This window comes from Martes martes (assembly GCF_963455335.1).
Source record: "Martes martes genome assembly, chromosome: 8".
Classification (NCBI taxonomy): Eukaryota; Metazoa; Chordata; class Mammalia; order Carnivora; family Mustelidae; genus Martes; species Martes martes.
Window position 1 is genome coordinate 141,579,185 of NC_137895.1, and position 25,710 is coordinate 141,604,894.

Here is a 25,710-nt window from a genome sequence, read left to right on the forward strand (position 1 = left end):
GTGGAAGGTGCCTTAGCTGACTTGACCTGTCCCTCATTTTGTGGTTGCAGGCCCGGAAGCGGAGTGTGGAGACAGCACTGCAGCTAAGCCACCTGTGTATGGCTGTTACTGACAGAAGGACTCTCTTGGGGGTAACCTGTAGCATCCATTGGTGGGACACATACTCCTCCCGTACCCTGTATGTAAGGACACGAAACACCTGGGTTCCTTAAAGAGGGTCGGGATAGTAGGGGAGAAGCACAGATGTGGTCAGTGCCCTGAAGAACTGGGAAGGCTGTGCGTGCGTGCAGGAAGGAGAGAGGAATGGGAAGGAAGCCCTCAAAGAGGGAGGAGCGGCCCAGGCCAGAATAGAGTGTGTGAAGTGTTGAATACCCGGGTGGGTGGGGAGACTGGAGGGTGACCTGGAGAAGTAGAGACTCTTGGCTTCAGAAGAATGTTTTTAGATTGAGAAAAGAGGTCTTATATCTGGTCCCCATATAGTAGAATCTCATCTCATATGAAATGTTTACATTTCAAGGTCAACTGATAAAAAACGATCTGTATACTTGAAAACTCCCCAGGAAGGTGCAACAGATCATCTCTCAACACAGCAAGTTTTTCTTTTGGCATCGAATCAGGTCTTCGTCATATAAAGAGATGAAATATTTGGCTTATATTTAGGCACTATGTTGGTTTTTTAAAAAGTGCTTGTTTTTAAATGCTTTCTTCAATCATCTGTGCACCGGTGCACTGTGGACTGTCCCCAGAGAAGGGAGGAAGGAATGGAGACCGGCTGCGGAAGCTGCAGGTGCTGGGAGGTCGTGTCACGGTGGAGATGCCCACTGGTGTGGGTCGGCGGGGTGAGCTGCCTGCCCTGCTGAACTCCTCTGTGGGCACAGAGAGTGGCAGAGCAGAACCTAGATGTGTGTCTATGGATGAGCTCGCTGTGTGACCTCGACTGAGTCATCTCTGAACCCATTTTCCCAGTCCACTAAGTGGGCAGGAGACCTTACTAAGAGAATTGAAGTCGATTCGGTGACATGTAAAGCACTTCAAGAATTATTGCATAACAGAGATCCAAATGCTAATTCTTTCCTTTTTGGATTTCTAATATGCAGACAGATCATCTATGTTTACACATCACCGTCTTGTAAGCAGGGGGAAAAATCATGTTTAAGAGAATGATATCTTTATTTTGATCGTTTTAGAAATTATCAAGTTCTTCAGCTATGGTTCTCATTGTTATACACGGGTCCACTGAAGCATGCCAAGCACATGGATGAAAATAAGGATCTTGACCTCTAATAGTTTGAGTTATTTCCACTTTCTGGCTATTATGTTGCGATGAGTACTCATGTGCAAGTTTTGGTGATGATACGTGCTTTCTGTTCTCTTGGGTGTGTACCTGGGTGTGGGATTGCTCGGTCATACGATGAGCTTGTGTTCAGCGTCCGCGGCCGTTTCCCAGAGGGGCCGAGTGGCCTCCCGTTCCCGCTGGCGGCGCACTGGGCTTCCAGTTCGTTCTGTCCTCGCCAGCACTTGTTGTTTGTCTTTTGATTATATCCATTCCGGTGAGTTTGAAGTGGCATTTCGTGTTTTGGTTTGCCTTTCGCTAATGACTAATGATGTTGAGCATCTTTTCATGTGCTTATTGGCCATTTGTATGTCTTTGGGAAAATGTCAGTTCAGACTCTGCCTGTCTTTTACTTACTTGTCTCTTAGAATTGAGTTCTAGGAACACGCTCTTCCCTCTCTTGCTCTGTATATATACACATATGCTTTATGAAGTATGTAATTTGCAAATATTCTCTTCCATTCCCTGGGTTATCTTTTCACTTTGCTGGTGCTGTGCTTTGAAGCCCAAAAGTTTTTAATTTTGATGAAGACCAGTGGATTTTTTTCTTCTGGTACCTGTGCTTTTGGTGTCCCGTCTGAGAAGACATCGCCTGGTCCAGGCCATGAAGATTCACTGCTGTGTTTTCTTCTGAGTGTTGCAGTTCTAGCTTTTACATTTAGGTGGGGTTTGTTTTTTTTTTTTAAAGTTTATTTTACTTTTTAGTGATCTCTGTACCCAACGTGGCGCTTGAACTCACAACCCTGCCAGCGGGAGTTACGTGCTCCACCCACTGAACCTCCCAGGTGCCCCATATTTAGGTGTTTGATCCATTTTGAATTAATTTTTATGTGTAGAGTTGGACAGAGTCAGCCTTTGTTCTCTTGCACGTGGATACCAGTTGTCCCATCACCGTTTGTTGAGAAGAGCTTTCTTCCCGCATTCAAAGGTCTTGGCACCCATTTGAGAATTAACTGACCGTAAATGTGAGGGTCTGTTTCTGGACTCTCAGTTCTGTCTGTTGGTCTGTGTGTGTCTCCTTATGCCAGTACCACACTGTCTTAATTGCTATAGTTTTGTAGTAAGTTTTGAAATTAGGAAGTGTGAGTCTTTCAGCTTTGTCCTTTGCAAGATTATTTGGCTATTCTGGGTCCCTTGAATTTCTGTAGGAATTTTAGGATCAGCTCATTAATTTCTGCAGAAAAGTCAGGGGGGATTTTGTAGGGATTGGGTTGACTCTTTAGATGTGGGGACTGTTGCCATCAGAATACCACGTCTTCCCATCTGTGAACGTAGGGTGTCTCCTCTCCATGAACACCAGGCATCTGTACATCAGGACTAGTTTTGTCTTCTGTTCGTGGTTCTCAAACATTGTGGTCTTGGGCCTCTTTGCACTTTGAAACATTATTGCAGATCTTTAGGAATTTAGTTTGTAGGGCTTATCTTTGTATTAAAAATTAAGACTCAAATATAAAAAGATTTTTCTTTGACAATGATAACAAAGCCATTACATGTAATATAAATAACAGTGGTTATGATAAAAGGTAACAGTCTTTTCAAAAACAAAAAATAATTTGATGAGAAAGACATTGTTTTATATTTATAAGTCTTTTCAATGTCTAATAGACTCTCAGGTCACTTCTTCTCTGTTTCTGCATTTGATCTGTTAGCGATATGTTATTTTGGTTGAAGGACGAGAAGGAAATCTGACCTTACACAAATACATAGTTTGAAAAGTGAGGAATCTTTTAGTAGTCTTTTCATATAACCTTGGCCATTCTCTGTAACTGCACCAGAACCCATCGCGGTTTATGAGGAGAGAGTGCGTGGCATCTTGGCATTGTTGGGACAATTCATATGACCTGGGGGCCCTGAGAAGGTCTCTGGGACCCCTGACAGGCCCAGGCCACCCTTTGTGACCCTCTGTCTTAGAGAACAGGACTGAGTTATGCATTTCCATAAGAAAAATGCTGTGACACCCATTTGGCAGTTTTATTAATCTGTATTGACAACCCACTGGGAAGGGAGTTGGATGCTTTTCCTGCTGGATCAGTGCTTACTCCTTCCTATAGGAAAAGTGCAGCGGTGCTCTGGGTTGTGTGCTTGCTTGGCAAACGTGCAGCCGGCAGGCCCGGTGAGTTCTATGAAGTGTGTGTGGTTACGAGACAATAAGGTATTCAAAAAATTGAGACTACAGAAGTGAAGCAAAATGAAAAACTACCCCTTTTTTAAAACACCTAGTTCATATTTGTTGTGCATTTTCCTTTTTTTTTTTTTAAGATTTTGCTTATTATTAGATTGAGAGAATTGAGTGGGGAGAGCGGCAGAGGGAGAAGCAGGCTCTCTGTCCCAGGACCATGGGATCATGACCTGCGCCCAAGGCAAACGCTTAACCAATTGAGCCCCATCCTGGTGTATATACTTGTAAATATTCATGGTTAGTTATGTGAATTTTAGAACATAGCTGTAATTATCCTGTCCATAGTCTGATACCCTGCTTTTTTAACTTAATGTAACCTCTGAATATTTTAAATAGTTTCTGCTTTTCTATAATTATTTTTATTTTTTTGTTTCTTGCTAAAGCTGCTGTGAACATGGTTTGTGAAATAGTTTACTTATTTTTATATTATTTCATTAGCACAGATTTTTTTTTTTTTAAGATTTTATTTATTTGACAGATCACAAGTAGGCAGAGAGGCAGGCAGAGAGAGAGTGGAGGAAGCAGGATCCCCGCCAAGCAGAGAGCCCAATGCAGGGCTTGATCCCAGGACCCTGGGATCATGACCCGAGCCAGAGTCAGAGGCTTAACTCACTGAGCCACCCAGGCGCCCCAGCACAGATTTTAAATAACAGCAAGCGTGTGAAGTTTTAGATGGATGTTGATACTATATTCTAGTCAAACTTTTCTTTTTACTTTTTATTGTGGGAATTTTTTTTTTTTAAGATTTTTATTTATTTATTTATTTGACAGAGAGAGAGAGAGAGATCACAAGTCGGCAGAGAGGCAGGCAGAGAGAGAGAGAGGGAAGCAGGCTCCCGCTGATTAGAGAGCCTGATGCGGGGCTCGATCCCAGGACCCTGGACTCATGACCTGAGCCAAAGGCAGAGGCTTTAACCCACTGAGCCACCCAAGTGCTCCTATTGTGGGAATTTTTAACCATAGAAGTAGAGCGGGTGGGTAGCAGAGCAGCCCTCTGTGTGCCCGTCTGTCTTCAACTGCCAGCCACTTGCTGCAGTCTTGTATTTTTGTTTCTTAAATTTACCAAAAAAAATTGTTAGCATATTTTAAAGCAAATTCTGGGAATGTAATGTCATCTGTAGTCTTTCAGTTTATATGTCTCCCAGATAAGACCTTTAAACAGACACATCACCTGGATTGTGCCCAAGTGGAATCAATAATCATTCGATAATACCCTTTGTTACCTAGGCAACAGTCAGTTTTTCCTGTCAAAAATGTCATTCTAAAGTTAATTTATTTCAATCCAGATACAGTTCTCTCGTTCCATAAGGTTATTTTGGTTAAAGCTTTTGTATTTTGTGGCAATAAAAAACCCCTCCCATTTTTCCCTGTCTTCAGTGCGCTGCAGACGCGAGGCCATCTGTCTTCTAGAATGCCCCACAGTTTGGATTTGGCTGATGGCTTTGTGTTGATGTGATTTAACATGTATTGTCCCAGAATTTCCTTTAAATTGGGAGTCCGATCTAGAGGTTTGATTAACTACAGGTTCTTTTTTTGGGAAGAATGACTGATAAATGGTGCTCGCTCTTCCCATGAGGAAGAATGTAACACCTGGTCGTCCCACTTTCCTGACAGGATGGAAAAGTTGCTCTAGTGTCCCCTCTCATCCGGCCGTTGTGCAGTTCTCCATCAGCTCTGCCCCGGGCCTGAGCAGACATCAGTGGTTATTGCTTTTTTATTTCATTAGCTCTTGAAAACAGTTCGATTTTCTGATTTGGTCTGTCAGTGTTTATCCGTCGTGGCTCCTGCTCGGAGAGCCGCTCGCCCTGACCAGCTGCGCTGCAGGCGTCACGCAGGAACGGCAGCCCGATGACTGCTGGCCTGTGCAAAGCTTCGAGAGGTGACTCGGTATCCTGAGACCCTCCAGAGGTGACCAGCGTGGCGTGTGGGTTTGAACACGTTTGTTACCCGTTCGTTCTGTCCAGGCTCTGTCCTTCCGCGGCCGTGAGAGCGCGGCCCTTCCCCTCCCGCGGCTTCTGTGCCGAGACCGCAGGCGCGCTCCCTGGCTTCCTTGCTGTCGTGGTGAGTGTGGCCCAGGTTGGCGTGTCAGAAGCAGTCACCGGCGCTCTTGGAAAGCGTGGACAAGATGAAGAAGGCCTGAGGAGTTGTCACGGGGGGAAGTGACAACCGAATGCCGTGGGAGGTCCTAGATGGGACCCCCGAGACCTTAATGAATGTTTCATTATGAAACAGACATCTCTGGTAATGGGAAAAGGATTCTTTAGGAACAGATCCGAGAGACCCATCCTCTCCCAAGTGTTTAGTAAGACTGATAAAACTTTTAGGTGTAGCTTTGACAGGTGAAATTTAAAATGTCCAACTAGCATAGAGACCACAGGACAGGAAGGAGGCCCTTTGATTTCATCTCTGCCTTTTCACTTTCAGAGATGAAATCAAACCAGGGAAGTCAGTCCTTTTGTTCAGCTCAGGAAGGCTTTGTGAAGGCTGCCACTGAACACTGTCGGGTTTTCAAATTCCTAGGTCTTATGCTGGCAAATGCTTTGTTTTGGGGATAAACCCCCCCCCCCCAATTTCTCTTTAAAACCTGGAGACCTGCTCTTTGGCCATTCCTGGAAGCAGTAGTTTAAATGGTTTAAGTCTCAAGTTGGTTTGGGGCTCCTGAATGAGTGATGAAAAGGTGGTTTTGTTATTTATTGAACTTTTATCAGTGTTGCGTCATCCTCGTACTCTGTCTTTATTTTAGATTCAGACATTTGATAAAGTCTGATTTTAATGCTTTGTACCTTTTGTGCTGCTTGAACAAGGTGGAGATCAGTAAGGTCTTTTCAGGTGTAGGACTTAGAAAAACAGTGCATGTTAGATCAGTAATTAAGAGATCTTGTGGTGTGACGTCAGGAGTATTTATTTGTGTACAGGAGGCCTGGGACACAGCCAGGTCGGCTATGTCCGTTGTGCTAGGACACTGCCGTGCTGCTTTTTAAACCTTTTGTCATGGAACATTTTCAAGCATGCACAAGCAGACTGGATTGAATCGTGAACCCCCATATCCCTCTTTCAAGGGGAACAAATACAAACTCCCACCTCTCTGTCCACGGTTATTTTGAGGAAAATTCCAGACATCATATTATTGACCCTGTAATATTTCAGTATGCAACTCTGTAAGGCCTGTTTTTTTTTATTTTTATTTTTATTTTTATTTTTTTTAAAGATTTTATTTATTTATTTGACAGACAGAGATCACAAGTAGGCAGAGAGGCAGGCAGAGAGAGAGGAGGAAGCAGGCTCCGCCCACTGAGCAGAGAGCCCGATGCGGGGCTTGATCCCAGGACCCTGAGATCATGACCTGAGCTGAAGGCAGAGGCTTTAACCCACTGAGCCACTCAGGCGCCCCGTGTTTTGTTTTTTTTTTTAATTAAAGATAACCATAGCATCATTCTCACATATTAGAAAATATAGTAATTTTTTGATACCATCAAATACCCCATCGGTACTGCTTCCCTGATTGTCATTTGTTTGAATTGAATAAAGCCACACAAACCAAGTAAAGCCATGGTTTGGCCAGTATGTGCATCTTGTGTCGGTGGTGTTGAGGAAGCCAGGCTACTTGTCCGAGTACCGCACCCCTGGGATCCGGAGGAGCGCTGTTTGTAGTGAGTTCGTAAGTAAGGAGCAGTAAGTTAGTTATGAGACCATCCTGGGTGTGTGCGTACTGTTCGTTCTTTTGTTTTGCAAGACCACTTCCTGGCCTTGCTGCTGGTTCTATCAGGAGGCACAGAGTCTCTGACTGAAAAAATATAAGTAGTAGTTGTAATAAAGGATTCTTTCAGTTGAATTTCCCCCTTTTGGCTGTCTTACCTTGTTTTTAACCAAACATTTTTTTATTTCGTTGAGAATCTTACAAATCGAGGAGTTCATAGTGGTAAAGTGTTTACAACACCTTCTGTGACATCTAGTTAGCATCCCGTGACTTCATTTCTGGATTTGGTGTTTGGGGAGAGTCGATGACTGACCGTCCGTCTGTCCGTCCGTCCGTCCATCCCTCCCTCCCTCCCTTCCTTTCTTTCTCTTTCTTTCGGTTTTATTTATTTGAGAGAGAGGGGGAGAGAAAGAGTACCAGTAGGGGGAGGAGTGCAGGGAGAGGGAGAAGTAGTTGTCCAGTGGAGCAGGGAGCCCAGGATCATGACAGGAGCCGAAGGCAGATGCTTCATCGAGTCACCCAGGCGCCCCTTGATGTTCGTTTCTGTGATAGTTTCACATGTTGCAAACTCTTACAGTTTAACATCAGATACCCTGATTTTGGAGGACGTTGACCTCCATGAAACTGATCTGTTTCAGGCGTTTCTTCGCTTCCTGCAGTTTATATTGCCAAAGCTGTCAGCCCAGAAGTGATTTTGTGCTTTCGTGCCTGATGGTAGCGTTGACCGTTGGAAGCGATACCTCCAGTCGTCAGACGATTTCATCAACAAGAGTTTTGGGAATTTATGATACGCAGATTATTGAGAGTAGGGAGCACCGTCGTAGGAACTAAGAACCTGCCTGGTTACCTTGCGAGACAGAAATAGCTAGCTTTCAAATCTCTGTATCTGGCCTGTGGCTGCTGTGTTTCAGGAGAGCCTGAGAGGAACCTGGATTAAAGCCAGTCCTAGTGGTTGCTCTGAGGCAGCGCGGCGCTGCAGAAAGAGGGAAACACCAGAGGTCAGCCCCGGGTGTCTGAGAACCCTGGTTCTTAAGCTGATCGTACGAAATAATGAGTATTGTTGTCTTCAAGAGTTATTATTTATGCTGTTTGGGAAAATCAGATGAGATCTCTTATTTGAAGTTCAGTCTCTAACTGTTGAGGCGAACCAGTGCTTTGGAAAGTCTGCTTTGCAGCAGCGGGGCTCGATCCCAGGATTCTGGGATCATGACCAGAGCTGAAGGCAGATGCTTAACCACTGAGCCACCCAGAGGCCCCGGTCCTGCTGTCTTGAGGTGGTTTTCGGTTTGTGTGGGTCAAGATTTTGAAGGGATTCCTTTTTAACTAATTATTGTTTATTTCTCTTTAAAACTCTTGTTCTGGAACGAAATGAATTAATGGGGCCAGTCAAAATGATACATGTAAATTTGGGATTCATCAAATCAGAAATTGGAGTCCTATTCTTTTTATTATTTTCTGTTTTTAAGAAAATGGTTTTCTGAGTATGAGTGGGTTTGTATGTGTTAACACGTGATTTCTAGTCTTAGTATATTCTTGGGTTGAATTATGGGCAGATTCCTTTTTTTTTTTAAGATTATGTTTGTTAAGACAGAGCGAGAAAGAGCGAGAGAATGTGCGCATGAGCAGTGGGAAAGGGAGAAGCAGGCGCCCCTGCTGAGCAGGAAGCCTCACTCGGTTCAATCCCAGGACCCCGAGATCACAACCTGAGTTGAAGGCAGACGAGTAACCTCTGGAGCCACCCAGGCGCCCCGTGGTAGATTTTTTTAAACTACCCAGACTGCAGAGGCGCCCGGGTGGCTCAGTCCGTTGGGTGGCTGGCTCTTGATCTCTCCTGGGCCCTTGATCTCAGGGTCATGAGTTCAAGTCCTGAGTTGGGCTCCATGCTGGGCGTGAGCCCAAATTTAAAATAAATAGGTAAATAAGCCGCTTAGACTCCAGAGGGATAAACACATGCCCTGGAAAACCTGAGAATTTTAAGACTTCCTAGTAACTTGATTTTGAGTATCTGTTGTATTCTGTACTTCAATTACTGATGTTGTCTTCTGTTGTTTCACAGCATTCTACGGTTGCCGTTCAGCTTCTCCCAGTGCAGCCACAAAGTAAACAGCTCATGACTTCTGATCAGGACACTAAGGTCGTGGCTGAACCGCAGGGCCAGCGAGTCCAGGAAGGGAAAGACAGCGCTCATCTGGTGAGTGTGGGTCGAGGCCAGAATTGGCCTGGTGCCTCGCTCTCCTCTTCTCATCACAGATGCTGTGTTGGATTTAATAAGTAAATCAGAGTAGTAACTCTGGCATATCTTACAACCGAAGTATAGGTGTTATATTCTGAATAAGTTTATGGGGAGCTTAGTAGTAGAGGAAGAAGTAGTAGGTGAGAGAGAAAACACGTATCTCTAGGCACTTAAAAGCTTTTGGAGTTGAAATCAAGAAAAATGCAGTGATTTATAAATACTGTAATAACATTACACCTGTTGTACTGATAGGTATTTAAAGAATTAACTAGGACTGTAAAATAAATTTTTTTTTTTAAGATTTTATTTATTTATTTGTCAGAGAGAGAGAAAGAGTGAGCACAGGCAGACAGAGTGGCAGAGGGAGAAGCAGGCTCCCTGCGGAGCAAGGAGCCCGATGTGGGACTCGATCCCAGGACGCTGGGATCATGACCTGAGCCGAAGGCAGCTGCTTAACCAACTGAGCCACCCAGGCGTCCCTGTAAAATAAATTTTGACTGCTTTTAAGATTTTACCATATCAAGCAAAGCAGATTTTTATTAAATTTTCCCCTTTGAAACTACAAGGAATTTTGCTTACAGTGGTCAGTTAGAATTTTAAAATATTTTAAGTTTCTAGGCTCCTACATCTTTCTAAATATTATTGGTTTGTCATGTAAAAATGTATTTTTCTTAGGGGGTTTTGTTTTTGCTAAACTACTGTGGTTTGAAAATACTGCCTTCCATTGTAATGATGGTGTGTTTGATGTTTTTAATTTTACAGATGAATGGTCCCATATCTCAGACCACTCCTCAGACAAGCTCCATCCCAGCTTTGAGTCAGGTAATTCACAGCCTAGAGGCGCAAACAACTATGTATTGTAACGAAATTAGAAAATGTTGATGTTTCCAACAAAGGGGGGTCTGGTGGGGGGGGAGCCCCATGTGGGTTGTTGTAAGTGGCCAGTACTCTGTGTCCTCCTCTGACTTCTGTGTGTGCTGCACGTCTAGGTCTACAGACGGGTGTGCCGCATGTTCATTTAGTGTCAAATACTCATCGTTGTGTTCTTAGTGATCCACTGGTAATCTGTGGGCTATATATGACTAGAGCTACATTTTGAAAGTCTTTGTTCTTTAAAGTACACAAGTCATAGTAGGCTTTTACTAAGAAAATCAGTTTCACGTTTTGGCTGTGGTTAATGAAAGAATAAGCAAATGGAGATGCATTGGTGTTTAACTCTGTCTTTACCTTATGTGCATACGCGTATGCCAGGTGCATTTGGAGCCACTCCAGACTTAGCTTGGCATCTTCTAAGTGATCTTATAAACCTGGAACAATTTAAAATATAAAAACTTCTAAAGTAATCTTAGAAAACTTAGAGTAAATTTTGTCCAAATTGCAAGCAGTTCATGTAGAAACTGAAGGAGGGATTGGATTGCTGATCCTTTTAATAAGGTAGAATTTTTTTTTTAAAGATTTTATTTATTTATTGGACAGAGATCACAAGTAGGCAGGGAGGCAGGCAGAGAGAGAGGAGGAAGCAGGCTCCCTGCTGAGCAGAGAGCCTGATGCAGGGCTCGATCCCAGGACCCTGAGATCATGACCTGAGCCGAAGGCAGAGGCTTTAACCCACTGAGCCACCCAGGCACCCCCAATAAGGTAGAATTTTTAAAAATGAAAGATTCCCTCCAAACTATTATTACTTCATTGTCGTTATTGTATATGTACTTTTTTTGGTATATTGTATTTTACATTGATTTTTTAAAATGAATTTTATAATATTTTAAGTAGTTTAAGATCCCAATACAAGACCTTTAGTAATCTAAAAAGGAAATTATACAGAAATCATTAAAAAAAAATCTTTTTAGGACCAATCTTCTTCCTCCCCATGGTTGATTTACGGTCGAACATAATATTCAGATAATCTTTTTAAAACTTATTGCAAGGATAAAACTAAATTTTGGAATCTTTTTTTTTTTTTTTGCCTGTTTTGTTAATTTATGCATAAATATTGAGATAAGACCTATCTAGAAAAGAATTGAAACACTTGAGCCAGAATGTAGAATTTCACTTCTCTACAGAAATAATATGCAACTAGTACTGCCTGTATATGCTTTGTCACTTGTAAGAGCTAATGCCCTATAAGAGACCCTTGATGGCAAGTTCTTGGTTTGGCCTTGATCTTTTGCACCCCTTGTGGCCCTTGGGCACATTCCATCTCTGATGCAAAGTTTTGTAAAATGTGGATGTACTATTTGCCAGTGTTAAAAGGGTGTTGCACACTTAGGTTTTTCATAGGATCATTAAATACTAGAGCTGGAAGGTGCCCTGGGAGATATCTGGGCTTATAACAAAGCTTTATTTACAACAAACTTGAGCATCTTTACAAAAAATGAAAGGATACACACATTTTTATGGAGTTGTAATCAGCACACATATATTTCACCTCATCTTTTCCCACATGGCATGATTTCGTCTGTGTATCTCCTTGTCCTTGCCATTATGGTATTTTCTTTATGTTGCATTGCTCTGGTTCTTTAGCCATTGGTTTGGGGGCATTTGTATTGTTTTTCTTTCTTTCCTGCTGTTATAAACGGCATGGCTTTGAATAGCTTTCTAGCTGGCATCATCACGGTGCGCCCGAGTGTGTGGGCGTGGCCGTCAGTGTAGAGCTGCAGGTGTTTCGGTAGCTGAGTGAGAGTGTCCGGCGGGCTGATTCCGGAAGCGGTCTGTTGAAGGTTCAGCCTTCCTCCAGCTGGATATGGTGAGAGTAGAATTGCCGTTAGTGGTGCCCAAAGAAGTGTCTGAATAATTCAGCAGCAACTTTGCATTTATCCAGTGGTAATATTAATCCTATCTATTGTACAGTTCTCCCCACCCCCGCCACTGAAACCTTACTGAATAGTAATTCTTTACAACCCCAGCCAATCAGTGAGCATTAAAAAAATGGATCTTTAGCTCATGAAGTTGAGACCCAGAGACACTTAAGTAATTTCCTCAAGATTACTTATTTGTAGGGTGGCAGAACCATAATTTGAACGCAGGCAACCCGGCTTCAGAGTCCAAACTCAAGGTAAGATACACCTCCTCTTTGGTGTCTGTTATTTCATTTAAAAAAAGAAACAAGTAGAAAATAATACCCCAAACAAAAACCTATTTGAATGATCTCTGAGTGGATGGAATTAACTTGGGATAAAATTGTGAGGATTTCAGGTGGGGAATAGCATGACTTGTATTTTAGGAGGATGGCTTTGGCTTCAGTATGTTTTTGTATATAATAGATTGTAGTGAGCAAAGAAGGCAAATAGGAAACTGTTAAGGAACGGAGGTTAGAAGCGATGATGGTGGATCGGACTAGGAATGATTGGATTTCAGATTATTCTGGAGGTGGGTTTAACCACACCAAGTGGTGGATTGGATTGGAGTGAGGGAGAGAGAAGTCAGGGGTAGCGGAACAGCCCGATGGATAGCGGTTTCATTTATTATGAGATGGAAAAAATTGGAGAAGGAAAGGTTTGTGGAGGGGAAATCCAGCTGGTAGAAACTCAGGCAAGCAGTGGGGGGGCAGTGGGGCCAGTTGGACCTCAGTGGAGAGGTTGGAGTCTGTTGGGTTTAAGTTTGAAATAAACAGAGGTTTTATTACTTACTACTTTATAAATTTATTATATAGAAAAGACCATTAGAACTATGTAAATATAGATTGGGGATATATAATTGAAAAGCAACTGAGTTACTACTTGGAATAAAATCAACTCTAATCCTTTTTTTTTTCCCTCCGTAATTTTTTGCTTATCTTGACAGACGTTTATATCCTGCAGTGGCATTCTTGGCTTTAACTTTTCTTTTCATTGATGCATCCTTTTCTAATCACCTATATTGCTTTTATAATTTGATTAAAATTTATTTAAGAAGTTATGTTCTATATTATTTTTAAAAAATGTTTCAAGTGGGGCGCCTGGGTGGCTCAGTTGGTTAAGCGTCGGCTTTCAGCTCAGCTCGTGATCCCAGGGTCCTGGGATGGAGCCCCTCATTGGGCTCCCTGCTGGGTGGGGAGTCTGCTTCTCCTTCTGCCATTCACTCTGCTTGTGCTCTCTGGCTCTCTGTATCTATCAAATAATAAAATCATTAAAAAAAAAAGTTTCAGATGTCTTAGTTTTCTCTCAGCAGTTTTAAGACCCATAAGGGCAGGAACTGTGTAATGGACTTCATTGATACGTCTTTGCAAGGCATACTTTACCTAAATTGAAAAATCTCATTAATATCAGCATGTTATAATTGATAGTTTAGTTGTTTATTCTAAAACTTATCTTTACCTAATCATACATATATCTGGTTACCATAGGAATTACGTATAATATCCAGAAGTTATAACTGCCTAATTTTTCATCCTACTTAAACTTCAGTAACACAGGGGCGCCTGGGTGGCTCAGTGGGTTAAGCCGCTGCCTTCGGCTCAGGTCATGATCTCAGGGTCCTGGGATCGAGCCCCGCATCGGACTCTCTGCTCAGCAGGGAGCCTGCTCCCCTCTCCCTCTCTCTGCCTGCCTCTCTGCCTACTTGTGATCTCTCTCTGTCAAATAAATAAATAAAATCTTTAAAAAAAAATAAAAAAAAATAAAAAAAAAACTTCAGTAACACACAAAAACTGTTCTCTTGTAAAATTCTCCTCCTCCTCTATGTCACTCGTGTCATACAGATTACATCTTTATTGCTACATGCCCAATAATATAGACTTACAATTTTTTTTATGCATTTGCCTTTTAAATCTGTAGAAAATAAAAAATGGAGCAGTAAATCAAAATAATAAGACTGGCTTTTGTAACTGTCCGTGTATTCGCCTTTGTCAGAGAGCTTTGTGTCTTCACACAGCTTTGTGTTACTGTGTCATGTATTTCATATGAGCCTGAAGGACTCCTTTAGCCTTTCTTCCTGGGCAGACCCGGTGTTAACAAACTGCTTCAGCTTTTGTTTATCTGAGAATGTTTTAGTTTCTTCTTCAGTTTTGAAGGACAGTTTTGCTGGATAAGGAATTCTCAGTGGACAGTTTTTTCTTTCAGTGCTTTAACTCTATCTGCCCCTGCCTTCCTAGCCTGTAAGGTTTCTGATGATAAACTGGCTGATACTCTCACTGAAGAGCTCTTGTACCTTACACGTAGCGTTTTTCTTGCTGCTTTCAAGATTGCTTTGTTTTTCAACAGTTTGATTGTAATGTCTCTTGCTGTGGGTCTTTGTGTTTATCCTACTTGAAGTTTGTTGAGTTTGTGGATTTGTAAATTTGTGTATTCATCAAAATTGGGAAGTTTTGGGCTACTATTTCTTCAAATATTCTCTCTTGCCCTTCCTCTGTTGGGACTCCCACGATGAATGTGTTGGTCCATAGGGGACATAGATGATGTCCTGTAAGTCCTTCAGGCTCTGCTCACTTTTCTCTGTTTTTTTTTTTTTTTTTTTTTTTTAACTCCTCTAGATAATTTCATTTGTCCCTGTTTAAATTTGCTGATTCTTCTGTCTACCCAAGTCTGCTGTTGAAAACCCTCTAGTGACTTTTTCAGTTCAGTAACTGTACTGCTGTTCAGCTCCAGAATATTTCCTTTTGGTTCTTTTTATAAATACCTGTCTCTTTGTTGGTATTCTCATTTTCGTTTTGTTCATATATCATTTTACTGGTTAACATTAGTTCGTTGTCCATGTTTTTCCCTTGTTCTTTGAGCACATTTAAAAATGTTGTTTTAAAGTCTTTGTGGAGTAAGTCCCATCTCTGAGCTTTCTTGGGGATAGTGAATTTTGTTCCTTTGAGTGAGTTGTGTTTTCCTGTGTCTTTGTTTGCCTTGTGATTTTTGTCGTTGCTGAGAACTGGGCATTTGATTTTATGTGTATAATGTCGTACTGTTTTGAGGCTTTCCCAAATTATTTTTGAAAAGACTGTCCCTTGTCATATGTGTGTTCATTGAAGTCTCTGTTCTTGTAGCTTGTGTTAGCCAATGTTTTGACAGAGATTTCTATTAATGCCGGGACTGAAACAGACAGTCCAGACCCCTTCCTCCCCAAAGGAAACAGGAGAGAGACTACAGCTACCCTTTCTAGTCTTCATAGATTGGCTCTGTTCTGAAACAGCCCCTCACGGATTAGCTCAGCATGCTTAGAGACTTGGGGATCACCCCAAGGTGGAAGCCTAAGGTCTTCTCAGGACTGTTCTGAGTGTCTGTCTTGCCTGGGTGTGGCTTTTGGAATTTCCCATATACATGACTGCTATTGATTTCCCTGATTTCCCAGAGTTTCACCCTAGCTTTTGTGGGCTTCAGACAGTCCTTTATTTACTTTATCTTTTTTTTGTTTTTTAAAGATTTTATTTATTTATTTGACAGACAGAGATTACGAGTAGGCAGAGAGGCAGGCAGAGAGAGAGGAAGGGAAGCAGGCTCCCCGCTGAGCAGAGAGCCCGATGCGGGGCTCCATCCCAGGACCCTGGGACCATGACCTGAGCTGAAGGCAGAGGCTTTAACCCACTGAGCCACCCAGGTGCCCCCTCTTTTTGTTTTTTTTTTTTTACACTTTAAACTGAAATTTTTTTCAATTTTTAAAGATTTTATATTTTTATAAAATACGAGAGAGCATGAGCAAGGGGGAGGGGTGGGGGGGAGAAGCAGATTTCTCGCTGAGCAGGGAGCCTGACTCAGGACTCTGGGATCGTGACCTGAACTGAAGGCAGTTGTTGAACTGACTGAGCCACCCAGGCGCCCCTTTTCGTTGTTTTCTTGATATTTCTGAGGGGAATGAAAGCTTGGAGATACTTAGTTCCCCATTTTCCTCGACTTTTTATAACATTTTAAAGGAGAACGTTTTCTAAGCTGTTATTTAATTGATTTTCTAATAATAGGGAACTACTGATAAACTCTTACTGCTTGTAACTTTTACAGAAATGCAAAACTTCATTGCCCAAACCAATAAAATGCAAACTAATGACATTCATTTAGTCTGGCAGGTGACGTTTTATTGGAACTAAAGCTGCGTCGCCAGATACTTGTGTTACCAGTTCCCCAGGGCTTCTTCAGCCTGAGCTGCTGAACGCCACACGCACGACTTGCCCATGACTTTGCTGGTGTGTTTCTATGGCATACTTGGTGTCGCTTGGCCCTCACCAGGCGTGAGTGAGTTTGGGACACTTTATTTTTTTTTAAGATTTTATTTCTTTATTTTACAGAGAGATAGAGAGCACAAGTAGGTAGAGAGGCAGGCAGAGGGAGAGGGAGAAGCAGGCTCCCTGCTGAGCAGGGAGCCTGACGCGGGGCTCGATCCTAGGACCCTGGGATCATGACCTGAGCCAAACTGAGCCACCCAGCCACCCCTGATGCTGGGACATTTTAAATCCAACTCTTTTCTCAACAGAGCAGGTCAGTTAAAGTATTGTTGCACAGTGCTGCTGTGCTCCTCAACTTATGTACAAACATGGGCATGTCTTTAAGATTTTGTGTTTACATCTTTTTAAATTAAATTATTTACTTGAGAGTGAGAGAGTGTGCACGAGTGTGGGGAGAAGCAGAGGGAGAGGGACAAGCAGACTCCACACTGAGCACGGGGCCTGACATGGCGCTCGATCTCATGACCCTGAAATTATGACCTGAGCTGAAATCAGAAGGTGTGTGTTTAAGGAGCTGAGCCACCCAGGTATTCCTGTGTTTGCATCTTTTAATCCTTTTAGAGCACCTGCAGATTCTGAGGCCAGTACAGACCCAGGTTTGAGGTAGTTGATGGGACCAGCGCTGAGACTTGCTGTTAGCATGCTTTCCTAGAGGCATAAAGAGTGACCAGCGTGTGGGGATGGGAGACGGTAGTCCTGCCTAGTTGGGGGGGATGATCTTACAAAGGATGATGCGATTGGGAAAGCATGGCTAGGAGTCATGACAGATGGGCAAACGCAGGCCGTGCTGGGGTTGTTTGGTTGGGTTCCGTGGATGGACTAGAGAAGGTGAGGAGGGAGGCATGACAGAGTAGGAGGCGGCTCTAGAGGTGGCCTGGCGCCAGAGTGCGAGGACTTAGGAGGGGTATTAAGGTTCTGATCTGAGTATTTTACTTACTGTCCTCATGCCAACTCTTTAAAACAGCTGTTGTGGGGCGCCTGGGTGGCTCAGTTGGTTAAGTGGCTGCCTTTGGCTCAGGTCATGATCCCAGCGTCCTGGGATCGAGTCCCACATCGGGCTCCTTGCTCAGCAGGGAGCCTGCTTCTCCCTCTGCCTCTGCCTTCCACTCTGTCTGCCTGTGCTCGCTCTCTCGCTCTCTCACTCTCTCGCTCTCTCTCTGACAAATAAATAAATAAAATCTTTAAAAAAAAAAAAGAATTCCTGACTTTAAAAAAAATAATAATAAAACAGCTGTTGCTGGCCCCACTTTACAAATCAGAAAGCTCATAACAAAGATTAGATGACTTTCCAAAGCTTATGCATGTAGTAAACATAAACCGAGCCTCACACCTGGACGATAATCTGGACTAGGAAGGGTTTGGGGAACTTTCAAGGGACTTGGTACTATTGGCCTGGTGGATGTTGATTTTCTTTTTTTCTCTCATTTGCTCTTTCCTTTGTCCTAGTGAGAATTTATAGACATCTGTGCGAGTGAAAATAATAAAGTAAACCTGATGTGCCCATCGTGACCTTGAAGAGTCCCCCCCCCCCATTTTGCTACTGGTATTTTATCTCTTCCTTCCCTATACACACACACTTTAAAAAAAAATGATGTGTATGTATTTACTTCTTGACTTGCTGAGGTGTTTGAGAGCAAATCCTGACTATGCGCCATTCACCGTAAACACTGCCGTGTGTGTCCCTTGTGGACACCGTTCTGGCGTCGCGCCTCGCAGGTACTCCTCTGTACCTGCGGGCTCGGTTCTCAAGGCCGGAAGTGAGCTGCAGCGCTCGCCGCCCGTACAGTCTAAAGAACACGGGTTCGTCGTCGTTTCTCCGTGGGTTGCCGTCATCCCACGGCATGTAATTCAGAGAATGCGGAAACAGCGTGGAAAACGCAGGAGTCTGCGATGTCTTGTTCTGGCTGGGATAACAATTGTAGGGATTTTTTTTTTAATAGAATGTATGAGAATAGGAAAAATACTACGGAAATTATGTATTGTTCTTCTGAGGCTTTGGATTCCCCGTGGCGTTTGGTCTCTAGTGCGTGGCGGAGGACGGCTGCTCGGCGGGGCCTCTTGTGGTTCGGGTTTTGGATTTGAGTGGCAGGGACATGTGACTGCTGTGCAAGGGGTTATTTTTGGTGTCTGGGTGTCGGCCTCTCGTCAGAAGTCACAGCAAGTTCGCGTGAGATGCACTTGGGGAGGCTCTGAGAACGGCAGGCATGGTTGTGTGAGCTTTTCAACGTTCGAACATGGGTTGTTGCTTCAGCAAAGAAGTAAGCGGTGACAGTGACAGCGAAAAAGCCGGCCTGTTGCCGGACTCTGTGGTGGAGGCGGAGTCGGGGCACCAGATAAGTAAAGCTTTGTCTTCATTATTTGATACCCTTGAAGGTGAGGAGCTGCCCGGCGTCCGACATGGAGGCGGCGGGGCGGCTGCGGGAGCCGCTCTGGGGGTGAGGGCTTCCGTGAGGCCGGGGCCCCCGCGGGGGCTGGGGCTGAGGCTGTCGTCGGACTCCGTGTCCCCTCCCGTGCCCCGGTTCCTGCCTAGGTCTGAAAGCTTCGACGAGACAGAGACGACTTCAGACCGTGCTCTGGAGCACGGTCGTGGCCGTGTCTCGGTCACTCGCGGTGTGAGCTCTGTCGGCGGTTGGGGTTTCTCTGAAGACGTTCGTCCCAAAGGTGACCAGGCTCTGTCTTCCGGCCAGGGAGTGCAGGGAGGCGCCCTCGTAGGGAGCCGTCTCGGCCGTCCCCCGGCCGCTCGCATAAACGCCCTCACAGGGCACAGCAGGGCGGTGAACGTTCAGATCCGAAGTGACGGTAGCTCTTCAGGCGGGTCTGGCAGGGGGCTGACGGGCAGACACCCTGTTTGCGGTGGTCACCAGGCACATGGGACTTGGAGAGAGAGCGAGTTGTACAGTATTTGTGTTGTAGATCCTGACGGCCTGGGCCTCGCCGAGGAGCTGTGTGCCCCCGTGTGTGGCGCAGCTGCCGGGGAAGATGGTCGCTCAGCTGTCACCTCTGAGGGACTTCGCAGAGGGGCCCGGCCGCCGGGGAAGGCTGCACAAGGCCCAGGACAGTTAGCGGCCCCGCAGGAAGAGCGGTCCCCACGGGGCATGCCCAGCCCGAATGAAAGCAAGGAAGTTTTTAAGGAAAATACTAAACCTGGTTTGGAACTAACGACTGTGTCTTTAAGGGCTCACGCTTACACCGGGTTCCCTCAAGATTGCACAGAAAGCAGCGCAGTACGTAATGCGGGCACACTCCCTGCACTTAACCGTAACGTGGGCACTAGCTCGCCGGGACGTGTGTGTGTCCTCCCGGAAGGAAGTGAGAACTGTAGTCTAGAACAGGTAAGTCCCATGGGTGACTCGCACGTTGATTCACTAACCCACCCTTCAGAAACGGAGAACAATGGTGGATCTGGGGCTGTAGCAGTGAGCGTAGGCCGGAGCTTAAACTCTGAAAAGGGAAGAGAAGATAATTCTCTGAGACCGCTGAAGGACAGTGATTATTTCCGCCTTGATGTCGGCAGGCCGGAAGGTAGTCTCCTTCCCCGGAGTCTAGATAGGATTCCTCCGAGTTGGGAAAGGTGTGTCCCTTGCCTGAGCCTTAGAAACCAGCGTCTTCCCGTTCATGCCAGTTGCCGAGAAGTAGCCCGTAACGGACCCGGTGATGCGGGACTGGCCTGCCTGCTGGGGCCAGCCACGGCCGGGGGGCAGCAGCCTGGCGTCTGCAGCCTGAAACCCGGAAGCATCCAGCCTGTGAACAAAGCCCACTCGTCTTTGCACTCTGAAAGTAGCTCGCCTTGCCCAGATGGGGATAAAGTGAGCATTTTTGAAGGAGAGGGTCATGGACAGAGGGCTTTCGAGTGGAGACCTTCACATCAGGTGGCAGACCTGTGTGCAGACGCTGGGGCCAGCCCGGCCCAAGCACAGATCTGTGATGTAACTGCGGCGCCGTGCAAGACAGGCGTGGAGGGAGTGTTCCCCAGAACGGGCACCCCGGAACTCGGGAGCTCCCAGGAGGTGCCCCCGGACGGCGAGTCTCTTGACGGCTCCGGCTGTTTTCAGGGTAGCTTTATCTCCTCTGCGTTTGCTTTCACCGGCCCAGAAGAAGAACGTGAAACTCGCCCGCGTGTTAAAACAGAAGATGAGGTGTGTGTGAAGAGTGCAGTGCGTGACCAGCCAGGGTCAGGAAGTGCCGGAGAAGAGTCACTGAAGGCCAGTCCAAGAGAGACCCGTGAGGGTGACGGAGGAGATGTGAAGTCAGACTCGGAGACCACCTCCCCCTGGGAGACCGGCGCAGCACCCCGCGGGGCGGCTCGGGGTCCGGTGGCCCCCACGGCGCCGCCCGGTGGCAGCAGCCGCTGCACGTGGGAGGGCGATGCGGCCGGCGCCCTGAGTGCCTGCAGACGGGAGGGTCCCGGTCGCGCTCCGCCTCTGAGCCAGGGTTCGAGTTCGGGCGAGCAGAGGTCGCAGGTAGGAGACACGGACTCTGTTCACAGCCGTGAAAAGGCAGGACTGCAGCAGGTGTTCTCAGACTCCGCTGAGGAGCGTGCGGATGCCTTAGTGGGTGGCACGACGGGGACAAGCACGCCGGCAGCACCAGGTCAGGGAGGGGAGAGGGACAGCATCCACGTGTGCGGGGTGAGCACACACGCTCGCCGTGTCAGGCAAAGTCGTGCCCGACCCGTGCCGAATGGCCCTGCGTGGACCGGCGGGGTGGATTTTGTGGGAAGTCCACAGGTGACTCTCAGAGAAATGGAACTGGGGGAGACTCTTGAGGGATGTTCCCGTGTGGCCCGAGTGGACGGATGCACAGACCCTCCTCACGAGGTGCTGCACGTGGTTCCTGTCATCGCAGGGGACAGTGCAGAAATAGCAGCGCCACACGGCGGGGCCCGTGTCTTCCCCCTCACAGAAGACGCTGTAAATACACCTGCGAACCCTGCAGGAGGGGACTTGCCCAGCTTCCCGGGGCCGTGGTTCTCCCCGTTTCTGAATGAACCCGCCTGTTACCCAGTGGGAGGGTTTGCACGTGCGACGTTTTCTGAAGGACTGGCCGGTGGCTGCCGGGAGCTTCCAGGGGGCTGTGCGTGGGCTCGTGCCGCCGGGAACGAGGCCTCGGAAGAGGAGCAGGTGCCCAGCGAGTGTCTGCACGGGAGGCCGCCGGACGTAGAGGTCGCTCTGTTCTGGCTGGAGAAGCCCCCCTACCGGCTACCAGTGGCAGAAGAGGCTGTTCTTTGGGGATGGCAGAATAGAGGTGGACAGTTAGTAAGTATGTTTTTCAGTTTTTATTGTCGGGGAATGCTGGTGCTTCACTTTGATTGCTTTTAACTTCCACGAAGTTTTATTCTACATAATGGACAGTCATTTGAATGTTTATGTCAGGCCGTGAGTTCTTGTAGCATCAGCTTACCCATTTCCCACCTGGGGACTGTGACTCAGTTTACCGTGTGATATATTGGGCCAGCGTTGGTGTGCCAGCTGTCGTTAGCACGTGTCTGGCTGTCAGACGCAGCTCGGTGCAGACCTCTGCTGTGAGGGCGCGGCGGCTGCTCCTCAGGGCTGCCCTGCCCCGCCCGGCTCCTTCCTCACGACCCCCTTGTCGGAACGGAGCAAGCGTTTGTCCCGTGGCATTTTAAAGTCCTTTCACAGAGGCCACACTCGGACAGTAGAGAAGACTCAAAATCCGTGCGTCCTGCTACACGTTTGCTGCTTTTCACTGGCTTGGAGGTCTGTCTCGTGTCCGGAGCAGCCCCTGCAGGCCTTGGCCACAGGGTGCTGGGGCGCTGCTCCTTGGAGAGGCCGCAAGCGCCGCCGCCGCCGCCGCCGCCGCCGCCGCCGCCGTCGTCGGTCGGTGCGGTGGCTTCTCGGCAGCCCGCGACGAGCCCGAACATCCCGCCAGACGTGCGGCCCGTCCTGCGCTTCACGGTCCTTCTGCACATGCGTGACTGAAGGGCAAACTGCTAACAGCAGAATCTCGTTGGCTCAACCGGCAGATTGTTTTGTTTATAAATTCAGTTTATTTAAGCTATAAACCGGGACGCCTGGGTGGCTCAGCGTGTTAAGCCTCTGCCTTCGGCTCAGGTCATGATCCCAGGGTCCCGGGATCGAGTCCCTCCCTGGCCTTCCTGCTCAGTGGGGAGCCTGCTTCCCCCTCTGTCTGCAGCTCGCCCTGCTTCTGTGCTCGCTCGCTCTCTCTCACACACACAAATAAGTAAAACCCCCCCTTTTTTTTTAAGTAAAACTAAAAAACCGTTCACCCATTTTCCTAGCCCCCCAACCACAGCCACCAGATTTGTTCTACGAGCTTGGTTTATTTGTTCGTTTTTAAATCCCGCACAGAAGTGAGATCATAGGGTGTCTGTCTGACTTGTTTGCTTCAGCAGAGCGCCCTGGCAGTTCTGTCTGCGTCGCTGCAGGCGGCAGGACTTCACTGGTTTCATTTACGACCGAGTAATGTTCCGTCGCGTAGACACCACATGCGCTTTACCCAGCAGCAGACACTCCGGTGGCTTCCATATCTTGGCTTCTGTAAATAATGTTGCAGGGAACATCCGGTGCAGATACTTTTTTTCAAATCAGTATTTTTGTTTTCTTCGGGTAAACATCTGGAAGTGGGACTCTTGGATCTTATGGGTTTCTACTTTGGGTTTTTTTTTTTTTTTTAAGATTTTATTTATTTATTTGACAGAGATCACAAGTAGGCAGAGAGGCAGGCAGAGAGAGAGGAGGAAGCAGGCTCCCTGCTGAGCAGAGAGCCCGATGCGGGACTCGATCCCAGGACCCTGAGATCATGACCTGAGCCGAAGGCAGAGGCTTAACCCACTGAGCCATCCAGGCTCCCATTACTTTCAGTTTTTTGAGGGACCTCCATACTGTTTTCCAGAGTGGCTGCCCCAGTCTGCGTTCCCCCCAGCAGTGCACGGCCTCCCTTGTCAGCATCCTCACCAGCACTTGTTATTTCTTACCTTTTTGGTAACAGTTTATTTACCTTTTTTAAATTTTTATTTTATTTATTTTTTTTTCAATAAAGATTTTATTTATTTATTTGACAGAGAGAGAGAGAGAGATCACAAGTAGGCAGAGAGGCAGGCATAGAGAGGGAGGGAGCGCTCCCCACTGAGCAGAGAGCCCGATGTGGGGCTCGATCCCAGGACCCTGAGATCATGACCTGAGCCGAAGGCAGAGGCCCAACCCTACTGAGCCACCCAGGCGCCCCATTTACCTTTTTTTTTTTTAAAGGATTTTATTTATTTAAGAGAAGAGAGAGAGTGCGCGCACGCACGTGTGTACACAGGAGCAGAGAGGGGAGGGTCAGAGGCAGAGGGAGAGACATAAGCAGATTCCCCTCTGAGCAGGGAGCCTGACACGGCGCTGGATCCCAGGACCCTGGACTCAGGATCCAAGCTGAAGGCAGGTGCTTAACCGACTCAGCCACCCAGGTGCCCCATGATAGTTTATTTATTACTAGTGATTTTTGTTGCATTAAGCAAGAAAAATGATTGATGGTAGTAAGGAGATAGATGCGGTTCAAATGTTAATGTCAGTTACATGAGCATCAGTAACATAGGGAATTACCCATTAATCTCTTTTCCATTCCCACATTTGGGACTTTTGCCAAAAGGAGTTAAATTTAAGTTAATTGCTTTTGTTTCTTAAATAGTCGTGGAGGCAGAACATCACAAAATTAGGCCTTTAAGTGATACGCACAGAACTGTTTGTGTAGCGGGCTTGAGGACCAGTCAGCTGCCAGTCTGTGCGGGGCTCATCCGTGTAGTGCACAGACGGGCCCTGGTGCTCCCTTCACATGAGATGCGCAGGTCCTTTTTGATTGTGACGTAGGCCTGCACGGTGCTCTCGTTTGAGCACATTTAATGCAGGTTGTTTTCTTTTCACCACTTGATTTCTCAGAGCCCTTGTCTGGACGTTGTTTCCCACCGGTCCTGGGCAGTGGCTCCTGCTGCATTTATCAGATGAAGAACGGGACGTGACGGACGCTTGAGGAGCCAGTGGACTGCGCTGAGTGGTTGCGCTGAGTGGTTGCGCTTCTTTGGCGGCAATAGTCCATGCTAACTTGAAATAAAACGTTTGAAAGTTTCCTTTCCCAACTGTTTCACATACTTTATATTCCCCAGCTCCCTTGTCTGCTTCTCTGATACTCATTACTGATTGCTACTCAGTAACGTGTCAGTGGGACCGTTCTTTCTCCTGTCCAGAAAAGAGATTCATGAATTGTTAGGTTTTTTGTTTTTGTTTCTTCTTCTTCTTCTTTTTTTTTTTTTTAAGATTTTATTTATTTATTTGACAGAGATCACAAGTAGGCTGAGAGACAGGCAGAGAGAGAGGAGGAAGCAGGCTCCCTGTTGAGCAGGGAGCCCGACACGGGGCTCAATCCCAGGACCCTGGGATCACGACCTGAGCCGAAGGCAGAGGCTTTAACCCGCTGAGCCACCCAGGCGCCCCTCTTCTTCTTCTTCTTTTTTTTTTTAATGGAGCCTACTATTGAGGGGTAGAGTTTCTTTAACGTGTCAGAATTTATTTATTGATTTATTATTATTATTATTTAAGATTTTATTTGTTTATTTGAGAGAGAGAGCATGGGGGGGGGGTCAGAGCTTGGAGCCTGATGCGGGACTCGATCTCAGGACTCCAGGATCATGACCTGAGCCGAAGGCAGTTGCTTAACCAACTGAGCCACCCAGCCTCCCTTGATTTATTATTTTTTAAGAATTTCTGGATGCTCTACTTTGAAAGAGTGGTGTTGGTCGTTTATATAAAATTACTTCAGGGATGGGGCCCCTGGGTGGCTCAGTGGGTTAAGGTCTCTGCCTTCGGCTCAGGTCATGATCCCGGGGTCCTGGGATCGAGCCCCGCATCGGGCTCTCTGCTCTGTGGGGAGCCTGTTTCCTCCTCTCTCTATGCCTGCCTCTCTGCCTACTTGTGATCTCTGTCAAATAAATAAATAAAATACTAAAAAAATAATAACATTACTTAAGGGCATGGCTATTAAGGTCAGCTCACTTTTTTTCTTTTTTTTAAGATTTTATTTATTTGACAGAGGGAGATCACAAGTAGGCAGAGAGGCAGGCAGAGAGAGAGGAGGAAGCAGGTTCCCCACTGAGCAGAGAGCCCGATGCGGGGCTCGATCCCAGGACCCCGAGATC

The 25,710-nt window shown here is 46.3% G+C and overlaps 1 protein-coding gene across 2 annotated transcripts in view; it reads left to right on the plus strand.

Moving 5' to 3' along the window:
• The window catches only part of LARP4B (La ribonucleoprotein 4B), a 91,907-nt gene that overhangs the window by 16,702 nt on the left and 49,495 nt on the right, over nucleotides 1-25,710 (plus strand). For both annotated transcript variants that reach the window (XM_080811237.1, XM_080811236.1), the window contains exons 2-3: nucleotides 9,266-9,400; nucleotides 10,205-10,264. In XM_080811237.1, the coding sequence (XP_080667363.1) occupies nucleotides 9,320-9,400; nucleotides 10,205-10,264 (141 nt within the window). In that variant the 5' untranslated portion in view covers nucleotides 9,266-9,319. The remainder of the gene's footprint in view (nucleotides 1-9,265; nucleotides 9,401-10,204; nucleotides 10,265-25,710) is intronic.